At 37.2% G+C, this 17,078-nt stretch overlaps 2 protein-coding genes across 3 annotated transcripts; both read left to right on the top strand.

The window, feature by feature from the left end:
- Window positions 1–3,950: 3,950 nt before the first annotated feature.
- On the top strand, window positions 3,951–8,121 carry LOC110272481 (putative disease resistance RPP13-like protein 1). Its single transcript, XM_021136136.2, has 2 exons — window positions 3,951–7,600; window positions 7,804–8,121. The coding sequence occupies exon 1, from the start codon at window positions 3,951–3,953 to the stop codon at window positions 7,581–7,583; it is 3,633 nt and encodes a 1,210-aa protein (XP_020991795.1). The 3' UTR covers window positions 7,584–7,600; window positions 7,804–8,121.
- A 3,446-nt stretch (window positions 8,122–11,567) lies between these two features.
- Window positions 11,568–13,389, top strand: LOC127744720 (uncharacterized). 2 transcript variants are annotated; one of them, XM_052256871.1, is made up of 3 exons: window positions 11,596–11,702; window positions 12,708–12,795; window positions 12,922–13,389. In XM_052256871.1, the coding sequence occupies exons 1-3, from the start codon at window positions 11,647–11,649 to the stop codon at window positions 13,087–13,089; spliced, it is 312 nt and encodes a 103-aa protein (XP_052112831.1). In that variant the 5' UTR covers window positions 11,596–11,646; the 3' UTR covers window positions 13,090–13,389. The 2 variants fall into 2 exon arrangements, 1 of the variants encoding a protein (XP_052112831.1); XR_008005662.1 differs by lacking the exon at window positions 12,708–12,795 and having other exon boundaries at window positions 11,568–11,702.
- The last annotated feature ends 3,689 nt before the right edge of the window (window positions 13,390–17,078 follow it).

The following is a 17,078-nucleotide window of genomic DNA, read 5'->3' as shown; positions in this document are numbered from 1 at the left end:
TGTAACCCGCATTCTGTATTATACATTTATTTTTATTTTATAATATTTGATTAATTTAATTAAAAATACAGAATTATAATATTTGATTAATATAATTAAAAAATCTTCGAACCAAATGAAATTTTGTGGAAGTTCCCTTAATTTAATTTAATCTAAACAACTCTAATCTAAAGTGAGGTTTCTATAAATGTTTTATTAGGATTAAACCAAACAAAAAATTAAACCAAGAAACTGACCAAGAAACTAAGAAGAAGAAGAATCAAGAAGAAGAAGAACCAAGAATACCTACAAGTCTGTTTTGAGGCAATTGAGGAACCCACGGAACGGAATCATGACAGTCATGAGTTAAATGATATCTTTTGGCTCTAATGATACCTGCACTTGAGAGGTACTCATCAAGCCATTTCCCGCCTCAACCTAAGTCCCTGCCTCCTCTGCCTGTAAGCCTTCTTTGCTTTCAACTCATACGCTTCTTCCACTGGCTTTCGTCTCTTAATTTAATTTAATCTAAACAACTCTAATCTAAAGTGAGGTTTCTATAAATGTGTTATTAGGATTACACCAAACACAAAATTAAACCAAGAAACTGACCAAGAAACTAAGAAGAAGAAGAACCAAGAAACTGACCTACAGAACGAAGAATGATTGCAGCAATGACTGAAGAGGAGCTAGATGCTCTTTTAATGCATTCTTGGGATGACATCCTTTCAAAGATGGATATAGAGGATAACCCAGAAAAGATGAAAGAGGAACTGGATGCCTTTTTCATGATGGATACGAAAGAGAATGGGGAGGAGACGGAAGCTACCAAGCATTCTCAGCCTCAGCCTCAGCTCCAGCCACATACAACGAACATGGAAGAGCAATGTGCTATTGACGTCCATGTTAATCAACCACCTCAGCTAGAATCTCCGCCTCAGCCTTGCTCCCAGCCTCTGCCTCTGCCTCAGCCTCAGCAAGAATCTCCGCTTCAGTCTCAGCATCAATCCAAGTCGCAGACGGATATAAGCAAGATGACAGATCAGTTTTTCAATGACACTTGGGGTTATCAACCACCGTTAGAGATGATATCCGCAGTGGGTGGTCATCAACCACTTCAATCTCAACCGCAACCTCAGGTCTGGACTTGGGAGGAGAACAAAGCTTTTGAGTCGGTTATCTCCAATTGTTTCCAGGATGCTATACGCAATCACTGGGAAACTGTGGCCGCTCGCCTCCCTGGAAAGACTCCGGCACAGCTGCAAGAACGATTCTTGAAACTGATGACGGACGTTAATGACATAAAAAACGGTTATCCTGAGAACATGATGATACCTGTGGTTGCTACCCCATTGGAACACAGCCCTCTCTCCATTCCCATTGTCAATGCAACACTACCACCTCCACCGCCTCATTGGACTCATCATCAACATCTTCACAGGTGGCTACTCTAAATATTCAATAATTGATGGCAACATCTTGAACAGAATATTCAATAATTGGTGTTTTTATCCACAGTCCTATTCCTTGATAGCAATGCCGAAGGGGAATAGAGGCTGGCCCTTGACCAAGGCCTTGATGGCTATGCCGGAGAGTCCTTAGTTGAGGGGTTACTTTGCCGGAAAAAAACATAAGATGGAAAAATGTTGTATATTTTCAACTTAAGTTGTTCTTGTATATGGTTAACAAGAATGAACAATCACTTCTTATGGTGGTTTAATTGCAGCATATTTTGCCATGTTCTTTATTCTTTTTTATCCACAAGGCACCACCATGATGCTTCATTGTACATATAAGTGAACATGATCTGACTTGATTATTTAATGAAAGTCAACTAAATATCAGGGAGATGATATCAATGAGTTCTATATAATTTGTTTCTTGTTTTCACCCATCAAAGAAAAAGGAACGAAGAAAGAAAGAGAAGAGTGAAAGTTTTTCTAATGATAAAAAAAAATGCATATAAATTTTGCTGCCAATTTACTGGTATCAAATAACATAAATTGCAGCAAACCATTAACTGTCTCAACTTATTACTAACACAGATATATCTCTTTTCTCTACATCAAGTTTAGTATAAACTTCAAGCAATTAAACTTGCGTTTGCTGTTTTAAAAAATGAAAAAAAAAAGTGGGAGATGAATAAATGGCATCATTATTGGTGGGTAAAAGCACGGGTGCTATTATGTATTAATGTTTGACTAATCTGTTTATATGGAGAAAACACTCTCTTAATAATGCATAAACATTTCTATTATGTAGCTTGCATCTTTTCTCAAATACTTTTAGTACACAATACTAGAGTAGATAATGGAATCAAGATATATAGCATAGCTTTTTCTAGATTATGTGTTTGAGAGAACACAAGCTGATAGTAATATAAAGTTAAACTCATGAAATATAAGAAAATGTAAACTACTCCTAAGAGATCATATAAGATACTGTCTTATTTTCAGATACAATCAGGATAATATAAAACATTTTCATATATTCTAAAGACTTTGTTTTTTATTTTAATCTTCTATTTTTTCTCCACAGAATCCTAGAAACGCAGAACACTGAAAATAAAAGTAGAAAATGGAAACAGCTAGAAAACAGACTATTGGAGTTTTGCTTGGATTTTCCTACCTCCATCTTGAATCTGTTTTTCAAGCAGGGTTAGTTGGAGAAAAAGGTCACCAGTTATGGATACCATGCTTCTTAGGTTGCTTGGTTGGTTAAGAATACTTGCATGAGGCATAATAATAGTTAAGGTCTCAGATTCTGATAACTTTTGTATCAGCTGAATTTTCATTATAGGATTGCTCGACTGAAGAACAAGAAAATAAAAAAGTGTATATTTGTTGTTGTATTATATTGGGGATGGAGGGATTTGCTGTGAAGGGTAAACTGTAAATGATCAATGTTATATGAAGAGATTTGTAAAAGTGGTTCAGTTCTTGTTATTTTCAATTAATCCCAAAAGAAGAAAAATAAAAAATAAAATTTGTTGGAAATTCTCTATAGTGGATTAATCCAACTTAACAAAGATTAATCAGCTTTCAGTATATTTTGAACATCCTTGGTTTAGGCACAGAATAAGCTAATCTAAACCAAGGCAGGCAACAACAAAATTCTGTGCAAAAGAGTGCTACATTGTATTGTTTATGTGTTTTATCTTTATTCATATAATTAACAAAATAGAAATGTAACGTCTTATTTAGAAAACAGACTTATGTTGAAACTATAATTAAAAAGGGAAAATATGCATGTGACATGAATTAACACTATATTTTGTCTAGTAAAATGAGAATAGTGATTTTTTTTAAAAAAAAATTGTATTGTACTATTTTTTAATGGTATAAAAGATAAATATTTTTTTGCTTCGTTGTTTATTATTTTTTATACCAAAAGGAAATCACACATGTAAGACAGAACATTATGTATATAACAGTTGTTTTAGGTATATAGAACTGTGAATGGTAGGTGAGAAGTAAATAAATGTAGAAGTGGATATTGATATTGATGATACTTAGCATTGATAAACATAAACATTTTGCACTTAAAGAGCCGTTGTAGGGAGCATTAAAAAAAATGGACAGATCAGATGGAATCCATCATCCTACTGCAGAGCATAATATTAAAAGATCCTCTTAGAAAGCATCTAACAGCTTTTGAGGAAGAAAGCATCCCAAGGAAAAACCCTCTTAAAATAAAATTGTTTCTTTGGAGTAGGTGAAGTCAAGCTCTTATATTAAAACAAATCATCAGTGGCATCTTTTGTCCAACTAGTGGGTATTTCCATGAATAATTTTAGTACCACTTGCCTTGAAGACCAATCATCTTTAAGTTAATATCAGCAGAGAATAATATACTTCACCTGCTGCATCTATTTCATTACTCTTTTTGAGATTAACTGAGTTTACTTCAAACTACATCCATCTCCTTTTCCCTTCCTCATTTTCCTCTGATATCACTTGATCTTGAGAAACATGGCTGCAGAACTTGTAGGTGGAGCTGTTCTGTCTTCCATTTTTAATGTTGTTTTTGACAGGATATCCTCACCTGAATTTGCGAACTGGATCAAAGGGAAGAAGCTTACTCAGAAGCTGCTTGAAAGGTTGAAGACTACTCTTTATGCTGTTCAAGCCTTTCTCATTGATGCTGAGCAGAAGCAGATCAAGGAGAGAGCTGTCAAGGACTGGCTGGATAGTCTCAAAGCTGCTATGTATGTTGCTGATGACTTGCTAGATGATGTCTTCACCAAAGCTGCCACTCAGAAGGATCCAGGTACCTTCTTCTCTCGTTTTCTCAATTCGCAAGATAGGGAGATAGCAAACAGGATGGAGGAAATCATTGATAGGATAGAGTCTATTGTGAACCAAAAAGACACTCTTGGTCTCACAAAAATTCCTAAGGAGGACATGTCATGGAGGATCACAACATCTCTCGTTGGAAGTTCTAATATATATGGTAGGGAAAAAGACAAGGAGGCCATAGTGAAAATGTTGTTGAATGATGATGACACTGGTGATGGTGATATACCTGTGATTTCCATTGTGGGTATGGGCGGAATTGGAAAGACTACTTTGGCCCAATTGATTTACGATGACGATAAAGTGGAGAACTACTTTAATTTTCGAGGTTGGGTTTGTGTGTCCGAAGAGTTTGATGTTATTAAGGTCACCAAGACTATAATTGAGGCAATAACAAAGAGTCCTTGTAACTTGAATGATTTGAATTTACTTCAGCATGAGTTAAAGAAGAGATTATCCGAAGGGAAATTCTTTGTGGTTTTGGACGATGCATGGAATGAGAATTATGGTAATTGGAATAGGCTTCTAAAACCTTTTCAGAATGGGGTTAAGGGGAGCAAAATTCTCGTAACTACTAGAAGTACAAAGGTGGCTCTTGCGGCACAGACTATTTCATCTTATGAACTAAGTTTATTGTCGAATGAAGATTGTTGGTTAATATTTTCAAAACATGCACGGCTTTCCACTTACTCTATGGAGAATCCAACTTTGGAAAAGCTTGGCAGAGATATTGTAAAGAAGTGTCATGGCTTGCCCTTGGCAGCTCAAGCACTAGGAGGCTTAATGCATGGAAATTCTGATGTCGAGCATTGGAATCGTATATTGAAGAGTGAGATTTGGGAATTGTCCGAAGATGAGAGCGAACTCATTCCAGCATTAAGAATCAGTTACTACTATCTTCCTTCATGTCTGAAAGACTGTTTTGTTTATTGTTCGTTGTATCCAAAGGATTATGGATTTGATAAAGATGAATTGATCTTGTTATGGATGGCTCAGAATTTTTTACAACCAGTTGGGAAAAAGACTCCAGAAGAAGTTGGTGATAAATACTTTGATGAATTAATTGCGAGATCATTTTTGCAACCTCATAGTACTTGGGAAAATAAATTTGCGATGCATGATCTTGTGCATGATTTGGCAATGATGTTTGCTGGAGAATTCTATTTTAGAGCGGAAGAGCTTCAGAATGCAGTTGAGGTTGATATTAAAACTCGTCATTTGTCCCACAATGCTAAAGGCAATTATCCAATCTCAAAACTTTTGGGAGTTTGTGACAGAATAAAACATACAAGGACATTTCTTGAAATCAATCTGGACAGGTCGATTCCATTCAACATGGAAAACACACCTTGTATCTTATTGTCACAGTTGAAGTACCTGAGAGCGTTGTCTTTCAAAGACTTTCCTCTTGAGTCAGTACCTGATTCAATAGGTGACTTGATTCATTTGCGTTACTTGGATCTCTCTAGGACCGACATTGTGACATTGCCGGAGTCATTGGATAACCTCTACAATTTGCAGACCTTGAAGTTGTATTCCTGCTATAATCTGAAATTGCTACCTGTTGGCATGAAAGGCCTTGTAAATTTGCGGCATCTTGATATTAGAGGGACTCAGTCATTGCATGAGATGCCAAAAGGCATGAGCAAGTTGAAAAATTTGCAGTTTTTAAGCGACTATGTTGTTGGGAAGCGTAAAGAGAACAAGATCACAGAATTGGGAGCACTTGCAGATCTACGCGGATCAATTTCCATTGGCAAATTGGAGAATGTAGTGAAGAGCAGTGAAGCTTTGGAGGCAAGATTGTCCGATAAGGATGGCATTGATTCTATAACGTTAAGTTGGTCATCGAATGAAGAGGAGAATACAGTTGATTCCCAAATGGAAAGAGATATACTTGACAAGTTACGACCTCACACTAATTTGAAAGGGTTATTTATCTATGGTTACAGGGGTACAAGATTTTCAGATTGGGTGGGACATTCTTCCTACCACAACATCACCAAAATAACACTGGGTGATTTCTCTTTGGGTGGTTGTCGGAATTGTTGTATGCTTCCTTCACTTGGACAATTGCCCTCTTTGAAGCACCTAACAATTATAGGCTTTGAAAGTCTGGAAAGTGTGGGTGCTGAGTTATACTTTAACCAGAATGGTGAATCTTGTTTGGAGACACCACCATTCCCAATGCTTGAAACTCTTTCGTTTTATTCAATGCCTTGCTGGAAGGAGTGGCGTTCATTGGAGTTCAATGCATTCCCGAGACTCAGGGAGCTTAAAATAATTGGGTGTCCGATGTTGAGAGGAGATTTGCCCAGTCAACTACCATCTTTGCAATCACTTCAGATTTTGAATTGCAAGCAGCTGAGTTGTTGTGTTCCAAGGGCTCCTTCGATTACGAATCTTTCAATTTCAGGAAACCATCTAGTGGAGTCGGTGGTGGAGGCCATAACGCACACGCAACTGAGTTGCCTGACGTCTTTGCGCATCTCAGGTTGTTCCTCCCACATATGGTTTCCAGTGAGTGCTATTCCCCCATCACTACAACACTTGACGATTGAGGATTGCAGAGAATTGGAATTCCAAATGGATGGGCAACATCACTCGCTGCAGGTACTATCAATACAGAACAGCTGTGATTCAATTACATCCTTCTCGTTGTTGGATGCCTTTCCAAATCTCGTGCGTGTTTTTATCATCAAGTGTGAAATGATGGAGTGTATTGTGGTGTCACGCTCTCTTTCATCTCTCCGGGATTTAAATATCTTCGCGTGTAGGAGTTTGAAGTCCGTGTCGACGATATGGATGGCAGCACCTCAGCTAGAGGGTCTCAAAATAGTGGGATGCCCAGAGATCGAGTTGTCAGCAACAGGGGATCCACACCATAGCCTGAGATCTCTTGAGATCAGCTACAGCGAGAAACTAGTGAGCAGTGCAGCATTCATGAATTCCCAATTTCACCGGCTTACTCGTCTTTGTATTTGTCATGAATGTGAGAGTGTGAAGTGCCTCCCAAAGGAAGGTTGGTTGCCTGCCTCCCTTGAGTCTCTCACACTGTATGGCGTGAAAAGTGTGGAGACGTTGGAATGCAAGGGACTTGCCCACCTCACCTCCCTCCAACATTTAAGTATTGATGAATGTCCCAAGTTGGAGAACATTGACGGAGAAAAGCTGCCTGCCTCTCTAATACAACTCTTCATACGTGAAAGTCCTTTGTTGGCTAAACGGTGCGAGATGAAGGACCCACAGCTTTGGCCCAAAGTTTCCCACATCCCTGCCATTCAAGTTAATTGGAGTTGGATTTGGTAATCCAACAACTTCAACAGGTAACTGTTTATCTCTCTCACCACGTTGTTCTCTATTGCCCAAATACATTTGCTTTTTGCACTAAGATTTATACGCTGCATATAAAGTGACTCACTAGTTTTCCATTCTTCGTCTGCGTTACAATATTCTTACTCTTCATTCTTATTAATGTCTTGTATCATTCCTCACCAACACACCTAACGTTTTATGCATTCTCATACAGCTTATCCATGGACCCAACAAGATAAAAGTTTTGCTTTTGATGCATCAGGACTATTCAATCATTGCATGGAGTTGGGAGATGATGAAATTGGGTGCTTCTTCCAAGCTTGATTCGGAAATTCATTTTGAATATTCAGCTACAATGCTCTTCAGAGGTATCTTCCAGTGCTTCATATGTTGCATGCCATGAACTATGCAGCCAAGTATCATATATTATTTTAATTTAATATTTTGTTCTCTTTTCTTTTGTTTTATTGTTGACGGATTCTTCGAAAAGAAAATGACACTAGTAGTAATTGCAAAGACTTTAAATCTTTTATATTGGATGAAGTATCCTATTTCTTTCAGCCTCTAATGATGATTTTCCACCCAAGGAAAGTTCACGCAAGATCATTGATTTATTTAAAACAAAATTTACATGAATTTACAGCTAAGCTCATCCAGTCTCCACAAAAATAACTTTCTTACTGGATCAAAGATTCAAAGTGGTATATTCTAACTCATCACGGCTGTTATTGCTCTTACTGTGTCATTCCATTCCTTACATGCATGGTTTACATTCTCATATAGCCTTCCTGTGGAGCCAAAGAGATAACTTCTGTGGTCAAGGACTTGCTTTTGCTTTTGATTCATGCAATCATGTACAGTCATTGAAATTCGCAAGGGTGGCATTTTCGGCAGTGTCATGAACATGTAAGCACCCGCATTGCCTCACTTCTTTCTTGTATATTTTTCCAATTGAGTGCTGATATTATAATACTGACAGCTTTTTCTATTGTTCTGTTAATAAGATAACGAAATCTACCGTGGGGTAATTGTACGGCATCCCTTGAGTTCATATGGGAAACTCAATTAAATATTTGCTTATCCAAAGGCAGAATTGTAGACTGAGGCTGCTGACAAGAAAAGAGGGGCGTGATCAGATATAATGGGAAGTTCTTTATGAAGTTCAAGGTCCTTGAGAATGCCAAATGGAAACTCTCCTGGGGAATAGGAGTCTCGTTGTGTCTGCTTCCAAAGAAGTGGTTAAGAAACCTGATATTATGGTCACTGAGATCTCCATTGATCTGAGTTTGAATTACAAATGTTCTTCACTCACTGATTGTGGTTTATAATTTGTGCTCTATCCTTTCGTTTGAGTACTTCATATGTCAGCAAGTAATGTGTGATTAAGTGTAAGATGGAAAGGGCTAACTTAGATATACTGGACATAGTATTCAAATTTCAATAATAGATGTTTTAGGCCCCAGTCTTATTCCTTGATGGCAATGCCCAAGGGGGATAGAGGTTGGTGCTTGACCAAGGTCTTGAAGGCTATGCCGGAGAGCCTTGGTTGAGAGGTTACTTTGCTGGGGGAAAAATGTAAAAGATGGAAAGATGTAGATTTTCAACTTAAGTTGTTCTTGTAACACAGCATGAGTAAACTCTATTTATTGTGTATTTCTATCAAAATGAAGCAAGTAATGTAAATGGTTAACAAGAATGAACAATCACTTCTTATGGTGGTTTAATTACAGCATATTTAGCCATGTTCTCTGTTCTCTTTTATGCACTGGAACACTAGTAGGAAATAAGTATGTCATAGTTTGGTCCACAAGGCACCACCATGAGGCTTAATTGTACATATAAGTAAATATGATGAGGCCTCATTATATAATCAAAGTCAACAAACTTGACATTTGATGCATAATTGTATTGACAACCTAATACTATATACTATATATTGTAAATCTATTATCTCACCAAATGCTTGCTTTTGCAAGTTATAACTGAAAAATAGTGATATTATTCTTTATTTTAAAAAAAAATCAGTGAATTAAACATCAGAGAGATAATAGCAATGAGTTTTATATAATTAGTTTCTTTTTATCCATCAATGTAAAAGGAGCGAAGAAAGAAAGAGAAATGACTCAATTAGTAAACCTTCCAAGTTAAATTCTACAAAAATAATTCATGTACATAAATTCTATCAAAATTTATTGTGAAAGGACCTAAACTTCTGACCAAATCATAAAGCCCTTTGCTGGGCAAACGATGTCAGAAGAAGGATCCACAGCTTAGGCCCAAAATCTCCCACATCCCCGCCATTCGAGTTGATGACAGATGGATTTGGTAATCCAACAACTTCAACAGGTAACTCTGCATATAAAGTCACTCACAAGTTTTTCATTCTTCATCTGCTTTACAACGTTCTTACCCACATTCTTGTTAATATCTTATATCATTCCTTACCAACACAGTTAACAAACATTTTGTACATTCTCATACAGCTTATACATGGAGCCAAGAAGATAAAGTCTGCATCTAAAGTTTTGCTTTTGATGCATCAAGAGTATTCACTCATTGCAGTACTCTTACATGCTTTGCTACTTGCTTCAGACCCTAGGCACGGGAGTTGGGACATGATGAAATTAGGTTCTTCTTCCAACCTTGATTTAATATTCCTTTTGAATACTCAGAAAGAATTGTCACGGCCCAAAATAAGCCATGACCGGCGCTCAGGAAAATAGTCCCTTAGCAAGCCTAAACCGACGCAATTATAAGTTGAATAAGAAAGTTATAAATATTTTACAAATTCTAAAATAAATAGTTATATATATTTTTAACAAAAATAAAATAATTACAAATGGTTTGATCCTGCCCGTGACATATGGAGCATATACATTTAGGAACTCGACAAAAAATACGTACTCGCTGCAGATTGTTACTCTTGAATAAAAAGTCTCACATAGTCAAGTATTTGTTCCTGAAAAATGTTTTTTTTTAAAAGGGATGAGTTTTAACTCAGTGACTAGACAATACATTTATAATCGACATGAGACCATATAAACATTATTATCAAAGTAACTTTAATTAGAAAATAATAGTTAATAATAATAAGTGAATCAATAAGGGAGTTCTCATATAGAAATCAAATCAAAAGTCCACACATGGGTGGCTCCACCTCTATGGGTAGCTCTTTCCACTTGTGTGTCCTAACAGAATAACAGATCTAACGTGTGGCCTACACGTTAGGCTAGCAACACCCCTGCTAGCTAGAGTCTGAGTCAGATGCATCTAAGTTAACGTCTACGGTTTTCTAATACGAGCCTCCCAAACCAATTCAAAACATATAATTTTAAACACACAAATCTTTAATCTTTCAAATATATAAGGTATCGAATCAAATCAGATCATATTATACTTTCTCATCAGAATCCTTTCCAATCATAGTTTTTCAATCATAACACATTTCAAATATATTTCACAATCTTTAAACTAAATGAATACCAACAAATACTTCAATGCTTCAAAAACAGATATTCAAGTAAATTCAAACAATTTAAAATAATGCAAAACTTCATAAAAAATATATATGGTCTCATGTATAGTTCCGAAGGTATAAACTTCATAAAAATGAATTATTCAATTTTAATAAATCAATTATTCTAATCAATTTAAAACCGTTCTAGACAAATATAATGAGTATAATTCAAAGATCATAATAGATATATGTAAAAATAATTATAGATGCACGATCAAACAATTATAAATGTAAAGCCTACTCACAATATGGTCCTAACAGACCGAAGAGACCAAACCCAGAGTGTGTCTCATGACAGCGACAATGACCACAACACCAGGCAATTATTTCAAATCGAATACAGAGACAAAGGCAGATAGAATTCTGGAAGATCCAAAACAGAACAAAGACAAAAATAAATCAAAACAAGGACAAGGTAGAAAAATGAATCAGTGGCAGAGATAAGGTGAAAACAGGACAGACTAAGGGAAGAAGCTAGACCAGAACAGTGGCAAGGTAGTGTTGCCGGTGAGTTTGGAAGCTCCGGCGTGTTTTCCGGCGATGGTACCGCCGTTCCTGGCGACTAGAGGCATGGCGACGAGTCTCCTTTTCCTCCGGTGAGTTCCTCCTCCCCCCTCTGTTCGTGTATGGTGATGTTTCTCTTTCTGCGAACTCTCTCGTTCTCTCTCTCCCGCTAGAGCTCCTCTTCCCGGAAACCCACAGTGGCAGCGGCGGTGCAGCAGCTTGGCGATGGGGTCTCCATCGGCAAAGACGGATCTGATGACGATGAGACTGACTGCGTCCCTCTTCCTCGCGGGTCCTCCTCCTTCTCGGCGACCATGATGGCGGCACCGCAAAACGCTAATGGCAGCGACACTCCTCCAACTTCCTTCAACTCGCAGACTCCCTCTTTCTCTAGGGTTGACGTCGATGGCGACTTGGCAGCAGCAGAACTTCGGCGGTGAGGCGTGGAGGCAGCAGCCCTTCTACCGTTCTCTCTTTTTTTTTTTCTGCATGGGTGTATTTGTGTATAGTGTGAGTTTTGAAAAGAAGGGGGTTGTGGTTGATGAGGAAGAGTGGAAGTTGTTTAGCAATTTAGGGTTAGGGTTGGGTAGGAGGAATAAGGATAATGTAGGAATTTTGATAAAATTAAAGGGTAGGATAGTAATAATAGAAAAAAAAAAAGCTTGGGACATTACAAGAATGCTGTATCTTACATTCATATGTTGCATACCATCAACTTTGCAGCAAAGTATCATATATTATTTTGATTTAATATTTGTTCTCTTTTCTTTCGTTTTATTGTTGATGGATTCCTCAATAAGAGAATGACATTAGTACGGTAATTGAAAAAACTTAGAGTCTTATATGATTGGCTCTAAATTCTTTTATATTTCGTTGAAGTGTGCTATTTCTTTAAGCTTTTTTTACCAAAAGAAAGTTCACGCAAGATAATTGATTTATCTAAACAAAATTTACCATAGTTTATGGTTGGAAAATGAATTGTGCTTTTGTTTATCTCATATGTAGACAAATGTGGGTATAATCTGACTCCTCATTGCTGTTAGTGCTGTTAATGCATTGCACCATTCCTTACATGCACAGTTTCTTTTCTCATATAGTTTTCGTTTGGAGCTAGAGAGTACTTCTTGTGTCAAGGGCTTGTTGTTGCCAGATGTAAGGGTGGTATTTTCGATATGTTATAAACTAGTAAGCACCTGCATTGCATTACTTCTTTCATGTATCATTTTTTTTTTTTAACTTTTGCTGCTGACAACTTATACATTGAAGTTTATTACTAACACTGACTGCTTTTTCTTTTGTTCTGTTGATAAGATGATGAAATCTTCCATGGGGCAAGTGTACAGTATACCCTTGAAGGATACAGCTCATATGGGAAATAGTTCAATATTCGTTTACAAAAGCAGAACTGAGATTGAGGCTGCTGATAAGCAAAGAAGGGAGTGCTCTAATGTAGGCGTCAGAATTGGTGCAATAATTTGAAGTTCTTTGAGGTTCAAGATCCTTGAGAATGCCAAACAGACACTCTCGAGGAGAATGGAAGTCCCGCTGCGACTGCTTCGAAAGAAGTGGCTAGGAATCAGAAAAGAAACCTGATATCAAGGTCACTGAGATCTCCATTTGATCTGAATTTGAATTACAAATACTGTTCTCTCACTGTTTGTGGTGTATGCTTTCCTTTCCTTTAAGTACTTCATAGTTCTTATGTTAGTAAGTAATGTTAGTAAGTAATGTGTGAATACTGATTAGTTTAGTTGTAACATGGAAAGGGCTAACTTAGTTGTACTTGATGAGTTTGGAAAACTCTATTTCTAATTGAGTGATGATCAAACATTATTACTATGATTAACTGCAAAAATTAATAATATCAGATTGAATAATTTAAATTAATTTTTGCATTGCAGGATTATTTGGGCCAGATTAAAGTCTTATCACTACAAGCCCAAAGAAAGCTTTCTTATATGTTCAATGCTTGATCAAAAAATTTATCAGGAAAGCAAATGTTATTAATTGGGCCAGAATTCAATAGTATCACTAGCCCAATTTGTTTTTTTTTTTTTTGCTTGCCATGGTCCGAAAGAAAAATGAAATTGGGGCACAATGGTTAAAATAATGAAAACCCAAGCATTGAATCTTTGTTGCATGCTTCCAACGGACTTCACACTTTAACTTGTGAAGGAACTCAAATTTTATCAAGTAAAGTTAATGCAGTCCTTGGAAATATGAAAGAGAAAAAGTCAAAGTGATATGATGGCAATTAATGGTAGCTTACACGCTACTACACAAAGCATGGAGAAGTGCACCTAATCTCTTTATTCATCATAACACTCATAGCTTTGCTTTTATTTTCTCTTTCTTTTCTCTCTCCTTCTCTCTTCTCTTCGGTCAATAACCAGGAAGCCATGGAAGCAACACTCATCGAAAAGAAGAAGTTGCATGCGTCAAAGACCATCAAGCTAATGATGGCAAGAAAAAGAAAACCAAAAGTATGTTGTGGCTGAGATAATCACCAAATATGATAAGATTTGGTGAGGTAATCTCGGATCCTTCATACACAAAAAGAAGGAAGAAGATTCGGCCAGCAAGGTGAGATTCTTGGAGGCATGGCTTGTCTCTGATTCTGCTCAACCACCACAGGAAGTAGCTAGAGTGGCGAAGTGATGGAAGAGGCAGAGATTGGAGCAGATGAAGCCATCATCATCATGAAGCATCAAGGGCCAAAAATCCATCTTGGAGAGGAAGTCAAAGATGGAGCGCTCGGATTGATGAAGAGTGATGACCAAGAAAGGACTAGAGGTATTTGCATGTTGGTTTCTGCATGAGTTACCTCTTCTCTCTCTGTGGCCGAACCGGTTTTGTTTTGAAGGAAAGGAAGCTAAGCTCGGGTGTGTGTTTTAAACTGTGAAGGCTTTACTTCTCTATAAAAGAGGTGAACAGTCATGGTTTGATTCAAGGAGTAAGATTTGAGAGTGCAAGGCACAGAAGTCTCAGAGCTACCTAAGCTTACAGTTCTTCTTCTCCTTCAATGTTTTCTGTTTTATATCTTTCTGTTTAATTTTGTCATGTCTTGAGTCTTATGGAAAAAGGCAAACAGTGAGGTTTGTATGAAAAAGCCATAAAGCGGAAAAAGGCAGAGAGTGCAAAATTAAAAGAAAAAGTCATAGATGTCTTAGAGTTCCTTTGTTCATCTATGTTGTGTTTCATGATTTTGTGGGAATCCCCTTGTAAGTTGGGTTAGCACTTTACAATTTGTAATCTGAATGATTATAGTGAAATTCCATCATTGTTATGATGGAGACTGGATGTAGGCTGCACTGCACTTAGCAGCTGAACCAGGATATATCTGGGTGTAATCTTCTCTCTCTCCTACTTCACTTTTGTTTCTACTGTTCTGATGCAAAATCAAAAATGTCTTGTGCCAAGTAACGAGACAAAATGAAAATGTCTCGTGGCTAGGGACGAGCTAAAACAGAAAAGTCTCCTCTAAGTCCAGCAAGTGTTAGCAAGCAAAAAAGGGGTTAAGATTCAACCACCTTCTCTTAGTCACTGAAACCATCAGTACTTGAAGAAGAGAGTATTCAATAAATAGTAGATGTTTTTGGCCCCAGTCCTATTCCCTGATGGCAATGCCGAAGGGGGATAGAGGCTGGTCCTTAACCAGGGACTTGATAGCTATACCGGAGAGTCCTTGGTTGGGGGGTTATTTTTTCAAAAAAGAATAAAAGGTGTGAGATGGAAAGATGTCTATGGTTGACAAGAAGTCAAGAATGAAGAATTACTTCTTCCAGTGGCTTAATTGCGGTTTATTTGGCCATGTTATTTGTTTTCTTTTATGCACTGTAAATAAATAAGATTGCCTATTTTTCCTTAAAATTATTATACTTGATCAACTGAATTTGTGGCGAGACACCCCCAAAATAACAAAAACTGAATGTGTGGCGAAAACTTGCAAATCTTTTTTGGGTTATGATTATAATAAATTCTATTTATTCTAACATAAAAACCATTTAGTTTCTGAATTTAAAGAGAATGGTTAGAAATTGATACTTTGTAAATTTTTTGTTGGCAACTATTTGTAGATTGTATTAATCTGTAATTGTTTCTATTAACACTACTAACATCCAATCGCGTTAGTAGTTTTATTACATTTTACTAATTCAGTGCTATTAATTTCCACGACAATAAAGAAAGAAATACAATTGAAGTGAAACTTCTAGAGCACGGTTTTCTTTTGGTCCTACTAGTTTAATGAATGTTTAAATTAAGTCTACTTAACAGTATGTTATTAAACATTTTTGGAAGTGTGCAAATTTTGACCTGATATTTTTCCCATTCACATAACTATTCTGAATTTATGGAAAGATGATTCATGTTGAGCCTAGTTTGATTTTGGGTTAAGTGATGATGACAAACATTTAATTGGATTGAAAGCCCAATATTGTTTAATGTGAGTGTTAGTAATGCAGGCCCAATGACCAAGCCCATGTTGCTTCATTCCAAGCCTAACAAATGTTTCAGCTGATGTAAAAGAGCCAAAGCTCTTTCTCATAGCAACGTTCAAAATGTTGTATGCTATACTAAAAGCTAAAGGAAGACAGCTGGAAAGGGAAAAGGACAAGTGTTGGTTTTATAAAGCAACAAGGACAGCTGGTACACTCTCATCACTCAAGGACATTAGCTGAGCACTGCTAAGGATCGTGGTTGAGCAAAACACCAACGAGCAAAAACACACAGCAGCAGCAGCAGCAGCAAGGAAATGGGGAAGGATGCAAAGAAGAGCATGCCAAGGAAGAAAGAAACTCCAAGGACAGCAGAGGTAGTGGTGGAGCTCCTCGAACAGCAGGGAAGTGGAGCAGAATGAAGAAAGGATTGCATGCCATCAAGGACCACTCCAACGGGCAGCAAGGAAAAGAAAAGAGGAAGCTACAATGAAGCCTAGCTGAAGATATAAAAGAAGCTTCATTTCATCTTCTGAAGCCAAGGGGAGAGAACACAAATATTCAGAGCACCTTCTCTAACATAGAGCTGGAATCTCTTTCTTCTACTCAAGCTTAATTCTGATTTTTTGTTATGGCTGTCTTGCGTTATTTTCTGTTTTGAGAAAAGGCAAATATGTGAGGATCAAAAGCCAAGAGAGAAAAGGCAAGAGAGATGCAAAATAGCCACAGTTTTTCTTTCTGATGTAATCTGGGTGAATGAACTAGGATTAGTTCCCCTTCCAAGTTGGGATAGCACTTTGGGATTGCTAAGCTTTGGTGTATAAAGCTTAGGGGTAGATACTAGTTGGATTAGGAATTAATTCAATAGTATTGGTGAATGTAATCTGAGAATTATAGTGAAATTCCACCATGGTTTGTGGTGGAGACTGGATGTAGGATTCATGGCACTAGGAATCCGAACCAGGATACATGCTGGCCCCTTTCTCTTCTTCTCTCTTCTTTTAATGTTCTGCGTATGAGACTATTTCAAAT

This window comes from Arachis duranensis, chromosome 2 (assembly GCF_000817695.3).
Source record: "Arachis duranensis cultivar V14167 chromosome 2, aradu.V14167.gnm2.J7QH, whole genome shotgun sequence".
Lineage (NCBI taxonomy): Eukaryota > Viridiplantae > Streptophyta > Magnoliopsida > Fabales > Fabaceae > Arachis > Arachis duranensis.
Note: the sequence above shows the minus strand (reverse complement) of the source record. Positions and strands in the feature narration are given on the sequence as shown.

Bases quoted from the DNA above. Each gene is read 5' to 3' on its own strand.
- LOC127744720 (XM_052256871.1), top strand. From the start codon at position 11,647: ATGGTACCGCCGTTCCTGGCGACTAGAGGCATGGCGACGAGTCTCCTT. The intron at 11,703-12,707 runs GTGAGTTCCTCC...TTTCTCATATAG, and splicing joins ACGAGTCTCCTTTTCCTCCG to TTTTCGTTTGGAGCTAGAGA. The intron at 12,796-12,921 runs GTAAGCACCTGC...TCTGTTGATAAG, and splicing joins TTTCGATATGTTATAAACTA to ATGATGAAATCTTCCATGGG.
- LOC110272481 (XM_021136136.2), top strand. From the start codon at position 3,951: ATGGCTGCAGAACTTGTAGGTGGAGCTGTTCTGTCTTCCATTTTTAAT.